The 18,280-nt window shown below is 40.0% G+C and overlaps 1 protein-coding gene across 2 annotated transcripts in view; it reads left to right on the top strand.

Annotated features, from left to right (window-relative positions):
• The first annotated feature begins 2,060 nt into the window (after nt 1-2,060).
• Nucleotides 2,061-18,280, top strand: part of STAT1 (signal transducer and activator of transcription 1) — a 39,771-nt gene continuing 23,551 nt past the window's right edge. For both annotated transcript variants that reach the window (XM_054566718.1, XM_054566719.1), the window contains exons 1-8: nt 2,061-2,232; nt 5,523-5,651; nt 6,584-6,728; nt 8,285-8,383; nt 14,586-14,675; nt 15,698-15,776; nt 16,951-17,042; nt 17,276-17,427. In XM_054566718.1, the coding sequence (XP_054422693.1) occupies nt 5,524-5,651; nt 6,584-6,728; nt 8,285-8,383; nt 14,586-14,675; nt 15,698-15,776; nt 16,951-17,042; nt 17,276-17,427 (785 nt within the window). In that variant the 5' untranslated portion in view covers nt 2,061-2,232; nt 5,523. The remainder of the gene's footprint in view (nt 2,233-5,522; nt 5,652-6,583; nt 6,729-8,284; nt 8,384-14,585; nt 14,676-15,697; nt 15,777-16,950; nt 17,043-17,275; nt 17,428-18,280) is intronic.

The raw sequence follows: 18,280 nt of genomic DNA on the forward strand, positions 1-18,280 counted from the left end.
TGATCTCTGTGCAGGTTTTACAGTAGCAGAAAAAAATATTTTAAATATATTTTCTACTCTTCCTAGAGTCAGTTTTCTCACACATTGTTTGGGCCCTTAGTGCAGGTGAGTAGGAGAAGAAGGGTTCTTTTTGGTGGCCTACCATCTCTTTTTCACAGAAGGCTGCTTCTTTGGTACCAAAGGTCGTTGCTATCACCAGCTCAGTACTGGCTTTGTGAGGATAAATATGTGACAAGAAGGAGTAGTAGATGTGAGAAGAGGGAAGGAAAACTATAACAAATACATATATAAGCTTATCCCTGGGTAATTATTTAGATCCTTTTCCTACACAAGTTGCCTTATTATTCAAGGTCTGATTTAAATTCCATCTACCGGAAGGAACCAATTGGTTTTATGGTCATACACTCCAAGATCTAATCTAGGCTGGCCTAGGGGATGCCTACCAGGGGAAGTGACATTTAAGCACTATTTTAGCTGAGACAGAAAAGATAAATTAGCTAGCCAAGAAGCTGGGGGAGGGGAACGTTGGCTCAAGGGGCTTTCCAAATAGAGAACTGCTGGTGAGAAGGTCCTGAGTTTGAGGAAAGAGCCTGGCTTATTCGAAGAACAAAAGTGCTTAAGTAAGGAAAGGAAAGAGTGGCACAAGATGGGATTAGAGAAAATAATAGAGAACCAGGACTTTGCTTTGTAGGGTATATTAAGAAATTTGGATTTTACGAGAAAAACCATCAGAGGATTTTTAGGTTGACAAACACAGGATGTACTTGCGATTAAAAAAAATCATTCAAGCCCTGGTCAGGTAGCTCCGTTGCTTGAGGACCGTCCCAAACACCAAAAGGTTGCCAGTTCAATTTCCAGTCAGGTCATATACCTAGCCTGAGGATTCCATACCTGGTCCGGGAGCATATGGGAGGCAACCAATTGGTGTTTCTATCACATCTATGTCGGTCTGTCTGTCTGTCTCTCCCTCTCACTCCCTTCCTCTCTCTCTAAAATCAATAAACATATCCTCGGGTGAGGATTCAAAAAAAAAAAAGTTATTCAAACTGCTGTAGGAAGAATGGATTAAAAGAAAGTTAAGAGCTGAGTTGAGGCGGCTACTTGTAAATCTATCACGTTCATTCAAAGGAGAGAAAAGGGGAGATGGCATAAGCAACGGAAAGAAGAGGTAAAACTTGAGAATACTTAGAACAAAGAATCAAACAGGACGGATGTGCCATTTGAGGAAGTAGGCAATGCCAAAAATTACTCCTAGCTATCCACCATGTGCTGTTTCTATAAAAAGGGCAGGTTTGAGGAGAAAGCTGTAGAATTGGTTCTGAACATAACTAGTTTGCAGAGCTTACCAGACCTCCAAAGAGGGAGTCACGTTGGCAGTTGTACAGGGGGTGTGGAGCTCGAGGCGAGATGTGGACTGGACACACATATGGAAGCCTTCTACACCTAGACGGAAATTGGGAAGCTGTGGGTGAGGTCATCACAGGACAGAGTGAGAAGTGTTGGTAAAGCCGACCAAGATCTGCGCCCTGATGGGTTTGATAGTACAGGGGGCGCAGAGATGGAGAAAGCAAGCCTGAGAGATAGGAAAAAGCAAAGAGGTGCGTCGTCATTACGGCCAAGAAACAAGTGTTAAATAATGGAGGCATCAACTGTGCAGGTTTCTGAATGTTCAAGTAGGTGAAGACGAGAAAAGCATCCACTGGGTTTAGTACACGGAGGCCAGCTGCTAAACTGAGCTTTTAGAATTACACTGTCCTTAGCGTCAGGTTCTCAGGTATGGGGGTACTAATGCAGGGATCTCCAAGTTTGGGCCTCTGCAAACACACAACTTGCTCTTCAGTTGCTCTCCACAACGTGTAACACAACTGTCAGCCAGCTGCAGAACAGTTGAGCTACGCGTCACCCCTGCGTAGTTCCTTCCGAAAGACTAAGGAAGGACCCAGCGGATTGGCCGACCAGTGGTCGCGGAGGGGAGGCAGAGCGCCTTCGGAACAGCCGCTTTCGATTGGCTGAGTGCGGGAGCCGTGATAGGTGGGCGCGGAGGAGGCGGGGCTGCCGATAAGCCTTTTCTTCCTGCTGTTGCTTTCGTTTTCCTGCGCTGAGTCTGCGAGAGGTTCGGCTGCACCCGGAACAAAACCCATCAGACCCCGACCTTGCACAGGCAACCCGGTGCGCCTAGGAGAGGCAGCACCACCGCGCCTTCGCCCTTCCCTGCTCCACCCAGCGCGCAGAGTGAGTGAACCTGAGGTTCCGGGTGCCAGGGTGGGATTCGCCCGGTCGGCGCCGTCGGGGCTGGGCAGCGGGACGCTGGGCGACCGCGGGCTTTGCAGTGCTGTCAGGTAAATCCGTCATCCAGAAAGAATGTGTCCAGAGTATCCCAGTATCCTAGGTGCTCTTTTCAGTGATGGCACGGTTGCTCCTGCCAGTCGTGCTCTGCCAGTAAAGATGTCTTGTGAAATACAATTGTCCCCCAGGAAACACTGCATCTCATTTCCTCCTTCCCTCCCCTTTCACTACAGTCACGTTTTCTAATTTTGACAGAAAGTTTCTATTTACCATGTTCCACCCCTGGAGAGCTTTCTAGGTTAGAAGGTCGAATCCTGTGCTTGCACACCCAATGGTTTTGACACCTGAAGTGCTGTGTGTAGCTGCTGTTTAGGGTGAATCCCCAGCCCCTCGCTGGGACATAAGGTTGCGACAGGTCAGTAAATGTTCATGGAAATGAATGAATGGTTACATGACTTTGGAACTATATTATGTATCTCTGTTTAAGGATAAAGGAACTTAATGTCTTCCTGGAATATAAAAGCGATATTCCCTTTCTGCAACTACCCCCGGACCCCCAAATGATACAATTAGTCTTAATAAAACTACTCCAACTAGTACCTGAGAATTTGGGGATAGATACATAGGTTATGGTTGATTGCCCTTTGGATGTTGTTTGTATAAGTTGGAGACGTTGTTGTTTCTACGGGATGGAAATAAGACTTGAGCATCCAGCATAAGTCAGTATGCAACCATTGTTAATGAGGATGCAGGACTGAAGCTTGTTGGGCCGGAAAATCGTTTGACCTTTACTTCCTATTGCAATCTGAAATATACTCGATTTTCTTTTTTTAAGAAAAGATTTTATTTTTAGAGAGAGGGGAAGGGATGGAGAAAGAAAGGCAGAGAAAAATCCAAGTGTGAAAGAATAATCCATCGGTTGCCTCTTGCACGCCCCCAGCCGTAGACCTGGCTGGCAACCCAGGCATGTGCCCTGAACAGGAATCGAGCGGGGGGACCTTTTGGTGCGTGGGACGACGACCAACCCACCGAGCCACACCAGTCAGGGCTGAAATATACTAGATTTTCAATTCAACAAACTATTATTTAGTATATTATATGTGCAGGACATTGTCCAAGGAGCGGAGGGGTTTGTTTTGTTTTGTTTTGTTTTGTTTTTTTAAGGCATAGTCCCTAAGACTCTGGAGCCCAGAACATTCGGGGGAGACATCACAGAGCATTATAAGGAAGACAGGGATTGATGCTCTGATAAAGGTATAAAATTCAATGAGGTACAAGTCAAAGAAAACTTAATTGTCTCTGGTAAGGGTCAGGCAGCTTTATGGAAGAAGGGACATTTGAACCTACTTTTAAATACTGGTAGGATTTAGAGAGGCAGAAGTTTGTGGGGAGACTCTTTTCAAGGGTGATGACTGCTGGAGCGAAGCAGAAATGTTGGGTTTAGCCAAAAGCCCAGAGATAATTTGGTGACTGGGTTGCTTTGTTAACAGATCAAAACAAAGTCAGCATGGACATCAGCATAGGAAAGGAAGGCTGTAGCAATTTTGAGTAAAAGAGTTCTGTGATCTAATCTGTGGGCAGCGGAAGGCTGGATTGGTAGATAGTATTGGAGGCAGGGAGGTAGGAGGGCATGGGACTAGAGAGTAAGGAGGCAGCCTGAAAGTTGGGATTTGAGCCAGGTAATTGGGAGACAGTCATGCCAATGCCGACGTTAATAACATGTTTTGTAAGAAATTAAGATGGATTCTGGTTTTGTTAGCATGAATTTATTTATTGCCTGCTCTGTGCCAGGTGCTGTGCCTGAACTACTTCATCCAGTCTTAACCTATTGATTGTGAAAGTGAGTCGCCATAGGTCACTTGCCTAACAGAGCTATTGCAGCCTCCTCTGGCAGACACTCCAGCCAGCCAGCCTATTTGCCTTAGGACACCTAACAGGGAAGGAGAGAACCACAGATTTAGTCTTCCGCTCTGGTACAATAAATTTGAAGGGAAAATCAAATTGCTTCAGAAAGTGTACCAAAGTGGTGGGCTTGGTTCCATTTCTACTGGTATTTGTGATGGTAACTTGCTTTGTATTCCCACCATATCCTTATCTTCCTTTGAAAGGAAATTTGTAGAGATATGACTTCATCATGCACATATGTGCTCACCAGCAAGCCTGCGTACATTCTTGCAGGCCGTGCTTGAGACTCCAGACCCCGTCTTCAGAGGCCTAGATAGGACAACATTCACTTACGTTCACTCTGAATGTTGTCAGACATGTCTGGTATAAATCCTAAATTATGCCAAGGTGATGGGAGGCCCTTCAATTTCCTAATGGGTGTTAGGACTTCCTTAAATTAGGCTTTTGTTTTAATTTTTAATCTTTAGAATTGCTGTGTAAAAATTAACTTACAATTATCCGAAGAGATAGTATTACTTTTATCCTGTCAAGTTATATTTAACCATGTTGTTTCCATCTTTAAAAGTTATTACTGAGGTTTAAGAGTTTTTGTGCCAGATATATTTTCTTTGCAGTTAGCAAAGAGAGAGAGAGAGAGAGAGAGAGAGAGATACACATTTCTTTTAAAAGGTATATAACAAAAATAAGTCATTTTACCCTATGAATCATAATAAAATACCAGTTTAAAATTTTCATGTTAAATTACAAATGTACTGTAATTTGTAAGAGAGCAATATGGAAATGTTCTTACATTTTACCCTAAAGTAAACCTAATTAAATAGTGTTTTCCATTTATTTGTTTGATAAAAGTGCAGATTCATTTAAAAGGTGTATTTATTGAACACTGTTCTGAAGATACAGCAGTGAACAACTACCTCTCCCCACCCCCAAAAATCATTTTTGTCATGTGGGGAAAACAGACAGAAATCAAAATATGAAAGAAAATATGTAGTAGGTTAGATAGCGGTAAATGCGATGGAGAAAACTGCATCAGGAAGAGGGTTAGCATTTCCCAGGTGGAAGGTGGTATCTGTTTAAATAAAATGGCCAAAAAAGGCTTCCATGATAAGGTGACTTTAAGCAGAGACCTGAAGATGTGTTTTCTGGGAAAGAAAAAAATCCAAAACTCAATAAAAAAACAGGTATTAGATTATAGATACTATTTAAACAGTACAGTTCAGAAACAAGTTATGTTTTGGATTAAGCAAGGTATTTAAAAGCAGCACAATGCTAAATATGCCTTCCTTGGAGCGTGGATTTCCATTCGTGATCTCTGTTCTGTCTTCCTATAGGATGTCCCAGTGGTATGAGCTTCAGCAGCTTGACCCCAGATTCCTGGAGCAGGTTCACCAGCTTTATGATGACAGTTTTCCCATGGAAATCAGACAGTACCTGGCACAGTGGCTAGAAAAGCAAGACTGGTAAGAAGAACTCACTTGACAGAGGCTGAAGTTTTTCTATGCTTTTAAAGTAACTTGTTGCTTAAGTGACTTGGAGCCACATTGACTAAATGAATCTCATCAGTGACTGTTGAGATTATCTGTTACAGGAAAGAGTGTTGATTTGAAATATGGCGTGGGTCTCTACAAAGCCAAATACGATAGTCATTACGTACTTTTATGTAGTTTTGATAATTTAATTATGATACATACTTCTGCATGCTCTGATTAAGTTAGATAACACTGACAACAGTTATTTTGCAAGTTAGGATCCAGGCAATAGAAAGAAATAAGTTAAAAGAAATAATTAAAGCTAAGTTACGGTAAAATGTTAATTAGAAATATGAAGAGGTAATAACATTCAGGGACAGGCTTTTAAAGCTGATACATGTACTATTTTAAAATTTATAGTTTGCTAATTGCAATATTTTTTAATGCTCTGAAAGTATTTGACATAAAAAATGAAGTCCCCTATTGACTTTTCCCTTCCAGAGATAATAATCACCATTAACAGTTTGTGCACAGTACCGGCATTCTAGAATTTTTCATGCTAACTGTATATAATAGAAATATTGTGCAAACTGCTGCTAAAAGCAATGTCAATTTCAAAAGAAGGAAATAAAATCTAAGAAAACATTTGAAATTACTTTTAATAATTTCAGCATGGAAAGCAATGGTTATTTTGTCTGTTTAAAACAGTGCCTAAGAAGGTGAAGAGATTAGCCAAAGAACATAACATGCAGAACCCATAGACATAGACAACAGTGTGGTGACGGCTGGAGGGAAAGGGGGGTGTGGGGATTGGGTGGAGGTGGGTAAAGGCGGGGGAAATGGGACATCTGTAATAGTAACAACATAAAATAAAGTTAAAAAAAATAAAATAGGTGAATGAAATGTGTAAATTTTAAATCTAGGGAGCATGCCGCCAATGACATTTCATTTGCTACCATTCGTTTTCATGACCTCCTGTCGCAGCTGGATGATCAGTACAGTCGCTTTTCTCTGGAAAATAATTTTTTGTTGCAGCATAACATAAGGAAAAGCAAGCGTAATCTTCAGGTATGACCTGGTATTTGTGTTTTAGTTAGAATGTTCCCATGTTTTCATAAGAATGTCTTTTTTTTTTTATTCTGCAAATACTATTGAGCACATGCTTACTGATATTTAGAAAAGTTAGAGACTATAAATAAACTCCCTTTATGTGGTGATTATTTTATAACATAAATAAAATGTCAGTTCATTTTGTACACACAAAAAGAATTTTTAGTTTTAAGTATATCATTTCTTAGGCATCAGTAGTTCTGAGAAAAATGTGCTGTTATAAACTTGTTTTACTAAAAGTTGTCGATATTTAAACCAAAAATAAAGGGTTACATTTTAAGAGCAGTGAGCCGTAGTAACATGCCAAAGCTCAAAGACACTTGAGTGATGAGTCTGGTGTAAGTCCTTGGTATGCAGATGGAGAATAAGTCCAGAAAGCTTTGACATCCCTGAAGCCCAGTAATGCATTAGTGAATTGAAATGAGAACCTTCGTCCCCAGCGTGCCTCCCCACCCCCGACTCCTTGCCTTGCTTCTGGTGGAGTTACCTTACAAGAAAGTCAAAGGGAGTTCCAGGCAGGAAAGAATGCGCTACCGAATTTTGGGATTACTACAGAAGTACCCCCAGCCTTCCTTAAGCCTGGCTACCATATCTATTTCTGTATTAATGGAACTTTACTATTTTAATAGACGTGAACACTGTTGTTATGTTTTATAAGACACAACCAAACTGTTCAGGTTAGGAATGAGAAGCTTGTTTTTTTTTTTCTCTGTGACTGTATCTAGGACTTTATAATACCAATGAATGGGGAAGTCAGATTAACTTTACAAAAATTTGTCCTCCTATAGGCTTTGCTTGACTATACCTGTTATAAAAAGCCATGATTACCAGTATTTTGCAAACTAGTTTTTGTAAGAACACAGAAAAATCAAAAAGAATATCTTTGGTCTAATCCAAAGCAGAGACCAGCAGTTAAATTAATTGGGAATATCATGGATAATTTTTCTATCATTTGTATTGTCTCAGGATCCTAACAAAAGATACTTGGACTCAAGAACAATAGAAATTGAAGAAAAAAATATTATAGAAACCACATATAAAAATACTTGGTTTTATTTTTTTAAGATTTTATTGATTTATTTTTAGAGAAAGGGGAAGGGAGAAAGAAAGGGAGAGAAACATCAATGTGTGGTTGCCTCTTGCATGTCCCCAGCTGGGGACCTGGCCCACAACTCAGGAATGTGCCCTTGACCAGGAATTGAACCAGTGACCCTTTTGTTTGCAGGCCAGCATTCAAGCCACTGGGCCACAGCAGCCAGGGCTAAAAATACTTGGTTTTAAAATCAAAAAGTAATTGAGGTACCCACACTTAATTGTAAAGTTAAAGCAGTTTTAGTCATAATTTGTGAAAAGAATATTTTGATTTTACCAAAAATAACTTAAGCAGAATTTAATAAATGCAAGATAAATTTTCTCAGTAAATATGAACAAGTTCAATTAGATTTATAATAATAACACAATGGTTTAAACTTTCTGATATTTAATATATTTTTGTTCTAACAACCCATATATAGGATAATTTTCAGGAAGAGCCCATACTGATGTCTATGATCATCTGTAACTGTCTGAAGGAGGAAAGAAAAATTCTGGAAAATGCCAAGAGATTCAATCAGGTATTTTTTTTTTCTAATTGAACACTGAAGATAACAATTTGTTTATTTATGCAACAGATATTATTGAGGTCCTGTTCAAGGCAATGTGAGTAGTCCCCTGATTTTATAGCCCCAATAAGTAAGGAAAATCAGAAATAGAGTTTTTATAGACCCAGGTTTCATGAAGGGACCCTAATCTAATGGAAGTCAATCTGATGCAGACAATGAATAAACACGATTTTTAATGGAGCATCTGGGGATTGGGGTCATTTCTTTAGATCAGGGTCAGAAACTTCTCTGAGGTGCTGGGTCAGGAACGGTGGCAGGCAGGCAGTTAGTGGGCTCGGGCCGCGGGCCGCGGGCTGGGACGTGGGAGTGCACGTGGTGGCGGTGGGCGGAAGTGGACAGATTCAGGTCATGTTTCGGTCATGGTGCTGATAGGGCTTATCCTGAAGGCTCAGACATGAGAGTGAGAGAAAGAATAAGATCAAGGATGACTCTGATTTGTGACTTGGGTCATTTGGAGATATTGTATGCTGAGCTAGGGAAGTCAAGGAAGGAAAAAGGTAGGGTTTTCGCAGGGTACAGCAGTTTTTTGGAAGAGAACAGGTTGTTGGGAAAATCAAGAGCTTTGTTTTAAATAGGATTGTAATACTTTCTATATTTCTAAGACATCCAAACAAGTGGAGGCAGTTGTACTACTACAAGATTTTTTATCATGATTATGCTAAATCTAATACAAATCTTCCTGACAATCAGGCTCTAGCAGTTTTTTGAAGTTGACATGGCATTTATTCATTCCCTTCTTGAGTGCTGGGGTGGTGGGAACGATCCAGCAGTCAGACAGTTGCAAAACCACTGTGGTATGGGTTGTTCTAGCTGAGACAGATCCAAAATGGGAGGGGGAGGTATGCCAGAGTACACAGCAGAGTCTGTCCTGTGCAGATGTCACTAACAAATGATTAACAAAGTGAACTGTGAGGTGGGAGGGAGGGAGAGTGAGAGCGAATTTAAGTAGTAGCGAATGCCATTCTCCATGCACTTCCTGGGCATGTGCCTAGTCCTTGTGAATCTGCCTCCTCCCCCGGTATTTTTGTCCCTGACTTTCTGTCACACAGAACTCACCTGGCTGCACTAAGCATTTAAAGATATGTATTATTTTTTTCTAAACTCAAGCTGACTAATCTGACTGGCACCAAGCATAGTGAACAAAAAGTATATCTCAGTGTTGGAGGAAAAACTGACCACATTATTTTCTCAGAGAGAGGCGGCATGCCCGCCCTGGCAGACACCTGGGAGATTTACAGCAGGAAATTTTTTTAAACAGATTTTTTTTTTAATTTTTTTTTTTTTTTTTTAAGATTTTATTTATTTTTAGAGAAGGGAAGGGAGGGAGAAAGAGAGGGAGAGAAACATCAATGTGTGGTTGCCTCTCGCATGCCCCCTACTGGGGACCTGGCCTGCAACCCAGGCATGTGCCCTGACTGGCGATCAAACTGGCGACCCTTTTGATTCACAGGCTGGCATTCAATCCACTGAGCCACACCAGCCAGGGCTGGAAATTTTCATTATGTGGCATTTTCACCTTAATAGCATTGTGTGATGGGCCACTCCTGTTTCTCAGATAGGCTTGAAAGGATAGCAAAGAACAGAAATGGGCAGAAGCAGCAACTATCTACCTTGGCACCCAGGAGTTTCTCTCATGTTTGATCCCGAGGCCCAGAGTTGGCACTGAGAGGCAGCGCAGGTGACTTTTCTCGCAGATCATCCCCATCATCTGGCTGTGCTTTGGGTCTTGAACTCTTGTCAGCTTTGGAGAGGTTCATTTTAAGCCTCTCAGAGGACACTGGAGTTATCCGTGAACACCTTTGAGGAAGTTTAGTTGACTGCCCAGCTGAGAGCAAGAAAAGCAAGGCCATCTTGGGGTTTGAGGGAAGATTTTTGGATGCCTAGGGATGTCTGGGAATTGGAAAAAGCACAGTAGGTGCCTTCTTCAAAGTACTCAGCTGACTACTGTCTGGAGAATTTAGAATTATTTCTTTGCCATTTCCCCTTTTATTAAGATGATTACACCTTAATAATAGATCTTCTATTTATCCTGATATATATACACACATGGAATGATATGATGTATTTCCTTCCAAATAATCTAGTTTATGGGCCAGAGGAGTAGTGAGACTATAGATAAAACAAGAATGTCCATGAATTTATAATTATTAAAAACCATGTGTACCATACACAGGGATTCAAGAAATTAAAGTGAAAACATGCAAAGTTCAGAGCCAGTGTAGAGCATTTAAAGAGCTTAGAATTGTGTAGACATGTTGGGATAGGAAGTATTGTTTCCATTATTTTTGGTTTTAATAGAAGAGCTTTTGGAAAATCCATTTAAGAGAATTCAGGGGTGTGCAAAAGTAGGTTTACTGTTGTGAATACACAAAAGTTTATTCTATTATTTATTAATTATCGTATTATGTATTATTAACCTACCTCTGCCCACCCCTGTATTATATTATACACATATACTTCTTAGTAGACTATACATGTTTTGTCTGCTGTCATTATAACACACTAAGCATTCTTTTTTCTCTTTCTTGTGGTGAAAGAGCTAATTACATGTATAGACAAAATCTAGGTCCATAGGGTTTACCAAAGATGATGGTGATCATTTCTTTCAGGTTAAGTGGATCTAGGCTTCCCTTTGCTATTCCATCTTCATGGTCTTGAGTAATAACAGAGTTATATGCTGAGTGCTTATGTTTTAGGCCCTGTGCTAAGTTCTTTATATACATTTCATTTGAATAAATGTTTTCAAAACTATTGTTGAAGGCAGGTATTCTTATCCCCATTTTACAGATGAGAAAACCAAGATTTAGAGGTTAAGTACTTTGCTCAAGGCCAGAGAACTAATGTGGTTTGGAATATAAACCTGGAATTGTCTGACTCTAAAAGCCATTCACTGGAGAAGTCACTAAGCCTCATTTCAGTTTTCTGATCTCCGAGATGGGGTAGGAGAGCATTCTGACTGGGACTTCCGACACCCATTCGTTGCCAGTCACATATCCCCTGACTTGGAGAGCTGCTCATCCAGTTGAAGAGAACAGCCTCCCTGAGTAGAAGATTTTTCTTTTATCTACGGTGTATAAGTAACCAAGTTCTAATCAAAACCTTCCAAATAAGGTCTCTAAAAGTGCAAGTGTGAAATGAGAAAATAAGAGTAGATAATGGCTAAGGTCCCTTCCAACTTTAATGTTTGATGTGTCTGTGGTTTCCTGATGTTTCTTGGTTTGTCAGTGAGTTGAAAAGTTAAAGACTCATCCTGGAAGTAGTATCAAAGTCAAACGTATAGAGTAGTCATAGTGATATTATTGTTATTTTTTTTTAAGTACATGATGGTAAACTCTACCAGGTAAGCAGCCACTTAACAGGTGGGAGTGGAGTAGAGGGATGGAGTGGGCACTGAGAGGAAGGAGTAAGAATACCAAAGGGTTTTAGTAACTTGGATGGACTATGGCTTAAGTTTGAAGCAGGAGGTTTTTTATACCTCTGCCTCAATCACCAGATTTTTTCCAACAAGCATCTCCTATTGTGACAACAGGAAGGGAATGAACTAGATGAAATACACCTGCATTCTTACAACAATGATTGTTTATACTCCTGTTCACTTAGCTAACCCTTGATAGTTTAGGGAGGAGGACAAGGAAATCATGATCCTCCAGTGGGGTGACGTGTCCCAGCTGTTAGCAGATCCCGCCGGACACGGCATCCACTCCTAGCTGGGTTAGAAACAGACAACTTCAGAGATTTCCCTGCAGAGGCAAGAAGGCTTACGGAGCTGCTCAAGATAATGACTCATCTGAGTCCCCAGAGCAGTCCCATTTATCACTTAGTGACATGTGCCACCCGGGAGGTACCAGTCATTTTCATGTATTTTTAATATACGCTTTTCACTTTATTGCAGATGATTTGAGTTTGTGCCATTGCAGAGTATATAAAATGGAGGAAAACTATAAATGTTTTCTGTTAACAAAGAATAATTTGATTTACCTAACCTAATAAAGACAGAACAAAAAAGAAAATTATAGACCAATTTCACTTACGAATATCACTGTAAATATCCTAAGTAAAATTTTAGGAATCCGAATTAAATACCACATTAAAAAAATAATACATCATGACCAAGTATAATTGATTTTGAGAATACAGGGGTAGATTGTAACTGGGTAATTCATTAATGTATTTCATTATATAAAAAAAATATAAAGAGAAAAAAGCATATGTTCCTCTCCATAGATGCTGAAAAGATCTGACAAAATCCAATACCCATCTCTGATTTAAAAAAAAAAATTCAATAAAACAGGAATCGATGGATACCTTTTTAACACATTAAAATATACATCTCTCAATTCTAGATACAGTATCTTACTAAATTGGGAAAACATCAGCAAGAAAGTCAGAATCACCACAAGGATGTCCCCTACTGCTACTGCTATTTAGCATTATATTGGTGGTATTGGCTTATGCCATTAGACAAAAGAAAACCATTAGAAGCAGAGGAGCTAAAAACAACATCCGCCCCAGCTGGGTGCCTCAGTTGGTTCCCATATACCAAAAGGTTGTGGGTTCAGTCCCCTTCAGGGCATGTGTAAGAGGCAACTGATGGATGTTTCTCTCTCACATAGATATTCCTCCCTCTGCCTCTGTCTCTCTCTTTCTCTCTCTCTCAAATCAATAAACATATCCTTGGGTGAGGATTAAAAACAAACCAAAAAACCCAACATCTTAAACTTACTGGTTCTCCCTAATGGATAATTTTAATGATTCCAATAAAAATAACATTGTTTTCTGGAGTTACACAAATTGATTCTGAAATTCATATGAGAAATAAACATGCAAGAATAATAAAGAAACCTGTGAAAAAGCGATGAGATGGGACTACCCCCACTAGATATACAATAAACCCTCCATAATTAGACATTTTTTATGGGTTCAAGCTTATGAAGAGGAAGACCAGTGGGAAAAAAGAGAAAACCTAGGTGCATATGGAAATTGATTTGATAAAGTTAGAAACTCAAAGCTGTGGGGAAAATAGAAACTTTTCATTAAATGTTAATACAAATGGATAGCCAATTGGGAAAACAGTTAAAAATTGGACCTATACGACACATTAAACATAAGAATAAATTCTAGCTGCATCAGAAATCTAAACATAAAAATAATGAAACCACGTAAGTGCTAGGGGAAAAAACGGGTGCACTCTTATAATCTGTCAGTAGGGAAAGGCTTTCTAATCTGAAGGAAAATCCAGATATAAAAAGAGAAAAGACTGATAAATCTGAATGTATATAAACACCCACATAGAATCTGTGCTGAGCACCAGATAAGATAGGTTGATGGGCAGAGTTTTTGCCATGTGAGGCTTCAATTGTAAACAAAATTAGAATTTTTCTGGAGTCTCATCTCTAGGAGAACAGGGTCTGTCTTGTTTTCCACTTGGCCACCCGGGCCTAGGATATTGCCTGACCTTGACTCTGTACCCGTAAGTGGATGCTGCATCAATCAGTCAGGAAACACTATTGGTAATGAACATAGAGGTGTCTTTGTGTTTAAGCCTTCTGATTAACAAGAGTGAGGACTAACTAATCCTAGTGAGTCTGGGCTCGTATTCATTACTTCAGCAGATATTCATTGAAGTCCTTAACAGCAGTGCTGTTTTATTTCTGAACCACCTGGGGCCTTGTCAAAATGGGATTTCTGATTAAGTAATCAGGTTAGGACCTGGGATTCTTCATTTCAAACAGTCTCTCAGGTGACAGATGCTGCTAGTCTGGGGACCACACTGTGAATCACAAGGCTTTGGATAAATAAGTACAGGGTTAATAAGAAGAATCTTATCTACAGAATTGGAGAAACCCTGAAATAAATTCCTGTGTGGCACCATGCATCTATATGAATTAATGGAAAATTTCAGGAATACTGTTTGTTTATTTTAGACATGAACTGAGCCTAGTCTTTCTGTAGCATTAGCAGTTTGCCAGCATTTCCCAAGGCCTTGGGAACTGAGCTATTTCTTATATTCATGTGGGAAGCCTGTGTGAGGAAGTTTTGGGAGGTCTCAGAGGGAGTGGGAGACACAGGATATAGACTTGCCTTTGGAGTGTAACCAGCAGATAAAACACGTGAGAGGAAAAGATGACTGTTAACCATGTACCTCCCATTACAGGCTCAGTCAGGGAATATTCAGAGCACTGTGATGTTAGACAAACAGAAGGAGCTTGACAGCAGAGTCAGAAATGTGAAGGACAAAGTTATGGTGAGTACTGAGTAAATACAGACATTTATTTTGTAATTTTTTATAGAAGAAAAATGGTTTCAGTTGATCCAGGGTAAATGTAGTAACTGATTTCAGTCCTTTAAATAGTTGAGAAGAAAAATTTAGGTAAAGTTCCAAACCTTAAGGAAACAAATTGGTAACATCAATAAGTAGATAGACTTTTATAACTTCCTATTGGAACTTCCAGACATTGAGCTTATCTTTTTTCCTCCATGTAGTATCATGTTGTAACTGTTGACTTTGCCCCATTACTCAATAAACTAGATGTTGCTCCTCTAAGTAGCCCTTTATGTCTCTGCCTCCCAAACTGCAGTGTTCCTGGGGTTACACAGAGCCGCAGGAAAAACGTGGTCCACCCTCCACAGGCACCTGTTTTATTCTAAGACTGGGAAGGGGAATAAAAACATTTCACTGAAAGAAATTCTGATACCATTCTGATTAATATAAAACATCCACAATAATTTTAAGATAAACTTGCAAGACAGTTTATGGAAGCAGAGAGCTTCTTTAGTGCCTTTGGTGGCATTTGTTCACTCCCCTCCACTGACAGAGCCATTTGGGGGGAAAAGATGAGGAAGCCTGCTTTGTACCAGGCCCATTAACTGTGGGAAGGCCTTCTCGATGAGGGCGGGGATCTCCCGTGGTTCTCTGGGTCACACCAGCATGGCCTTGACTTGCTGCTTCAGACAGCATCTTTCCAAACTCCAGGTTCTTTGGAGCAACTGTATCTTGCTGCTTCCTAGGGAATTTCATTAAAGTAGAAATAAGTGGGCCCAGTCCAGAAATAGCCATATAGTTTCTTTTCTAAATAAAGTTTTTATATAGTTATTGGTGAAATAGTAATTATTTAATGTATATGACTAGGATTATGCAAGTCTAGCCCATCTTTGAGGGAGCAGGATTATTATCATGGTTTTCTGGGTCTTAGAGAAGCAATAATTTGTTTTTTAAAGTCTGTAGAAGCTAATCAGTAACAAACCTTTTTATGTCTTTAATTGTAGTGTATAGAACATGAAATCAAGACCCTAGAAGATTTACAAGATGAATATGACTTTAAATGCAAAACCTCACAGAATAGAGGTAAGAGTTAATGTTTAAATGCAGTGCTCATTGGGTATAATTTTTTCTGTGTACATTAGATAACAAAGACCAATACTCTTTCATATTTGCCAGATATTTTGACACTGAATTGCTACTCTTGGCCTCTTGCTGACCCAGTGTTTCTTAACCTCAGTACTACTAACATTTTGGGCCACATAATTTGTTGTCATGGCTGGCCAGCACACTGCATGATGTTTAGCAGCATCTCTGACTTCTGCCCACTAGATGGCAGTAGAACTACCCCCTAATCCCCAGTGACGCCCCAGGTGGCATGCCCTCAGTTACTCTCTTTACCGAATGTGTGTAGCCCACTGATTGGCAGAGACTGATAGCAATGTGGAGTTCTCATGCCCTAATACTTAAAGCTCCTTCAAACAGTCCAGCTCCATGTATATACTCTGTAAATAACATTCAGCATTTTTCTCATGTTTTAAAGCAGTTTAGCTCTATTTTGTTGTTGCTTGTTTTTAATGGTTGCAGCAACTGAAAATAACCCACGAGTGTGCATTGTTTAGAACATGTAGGTACTGCTGTAACCCTAGCAGTCATTTGGATGGTAGTGTGGTTAATATTGGAGAGTTTAGGGGGGATAAATGGGGATGAAAGGAGAATTGACTTGGGGTGGTGAACATAAAGTATAATATAGAGATGATGTATTATATAGAATTGTACCCCTGAAACCTTTATAATTTTATTAGCCAATGCCACCCCAAAAAGTTCAGTACAAATATTAGGGAGATGATTAGTATGACCTGGCTTAAAACTATGAGAGAAAGGAACCGCAACTACTATTATTTTTAATCATCTACTTCTCTTTCAAAGCTACAGATTTGCTTTGCCTTTTTTATCTGACATTTTGAATTTGCCACTTAGATTCATTGAGATCATTATTTTGACAATGACTTTAGAACCATGAAGTAGTGTTCCAATTAACATGGGTCATTGAAAGCAGGTGCTTTGTTTTAGTGTGGCCAGTTTGAATACTTAGGACTTTTTTCTTGTTTTATTCAAGAAAGATTGAAGAAGACCCAACTGGGAGCTATCACTAGAGAGCATTTGGATCATACTTATTCTAATGCATGTGAATCTTGGCCTTGGTTCATCTTGTCTTCTTTCACTTTTATATTTATCTGTTGTCTCTCCCAATTCACAGAACATGAAACCAATGGTGTGGCAAAGAATGATCAGAAACAAGAACAGATGTTACTCCAGAAGATGTATTTAATGCTTGACAGTAAGAGAAAGGTAGTGATTCGTTTTCCAGAAAAGCATGTTTGCTTTTGTCACAGACTGTAAATAATGAACTTGAAGTTTAGAATAGAGGAAAAATTATTATTATAACCACTTGACTTAGAGCTTCAGTTGAGATGAAAAGATATTTGTTTTGCTTTACAAAACAAATCCTTTAAAAAAAAATCCTTTATAACTTAATGATTAAAGATCAATTTATTTTACTTTGTTTCTTCCTCGCCCTTTAGGAAGTAGTTCACAAAATAATTGACTTGTTGAATGCCACCGAACTTACTCAGAAAGCCCTGATTAATGATGAACTAGTGGAATGGAAGCGGAGACAGCAGAGTGCCTGTATCGGGGGACCCCCCAACGCTTGCCTCGATCAGCTGCAGAACTGGTAAGATTCTCCAAAGTGGAAAATTGGCAGTTGCCTGGCTAACCATAGTGCATGTTTGAGCGGCATTAATTGAGTGGATCCATCAGAATTTTGGCTTAGAATTTGATGCAGTCCAGCTTCTTCTTGCCCCAGAAACACTCATTGGAAAGCCAGCATTATTCACACCTGTGGTTGTGTTCAGGCATGTTCTACTTGATTAAGAGCATTCCTCTCTGTACTATACCTGTACCAAGGAATGCGTCATTTGACTGTGCCAAAACACCAGCGACATGGTCGTCACATAACACATTTAACAACTTGCATCCTAATGTCTTATTAAAAACAAAATAACTGGAGGCATTTTCCAGGATTATATGAAATAACATTTTGTCATGAGTCATTCATTCCGTCATCCATCCAATAAATACATATTAAATCCTGTGTGCCAGGCAGTGGGCTGGGACCTGGAAACACAAGGATGAACACCTCTTGGTCCTTGCCAGTAAGAAACTCTCACTGTGGAGACAGGGGCGATAGACATGCTAATAATTCTGTGCAGCAAAGTGTTGCCAGCACTCTAAAAAACATCTAGGCAGAGTTCCGTGGAGGACACAGGAAGGAGTCACCAGGAAAGGTTTCCAAGAGGAAATGGACTTGTACAGACTCTGAGAACGGATAGGAGTACTTCATGTGAACCAGAGAGGAGAGCAGCATAGAAAGTGGCACAGAGTGAGGAGAGGCAGGGCATGAGCGGGCCTGAAACTACGTACTGGATGGCTGGAGAGTAGGGGGCCGGAGGCAGAAAGAAGTCAGAGCTTGCAAGAGCCTGGAGCCTGGAGGTTCTCATGCCATGTTGGTAACGGGCCTTATTCAG

This window comes from Pteronotus mesoamericanus, unplaced genomic scaffold (genome assembly GCF_021234165.1).
Source record: "Pteronotus mesoamericanus isolate MK-2021 breed Mesoamerican mustached bat unplaced genomic scaffold, CSHL_Meso_final contig_179, whole genome shotgun sequence".
In the NCBI taxonomy this organism is placed as follows: Eukaryota; Metazoa; Chordata; class Mammalia; order Chiroptera; family Mormoopidae; genus Pteronotus; species Pteronotus mesoamericanus.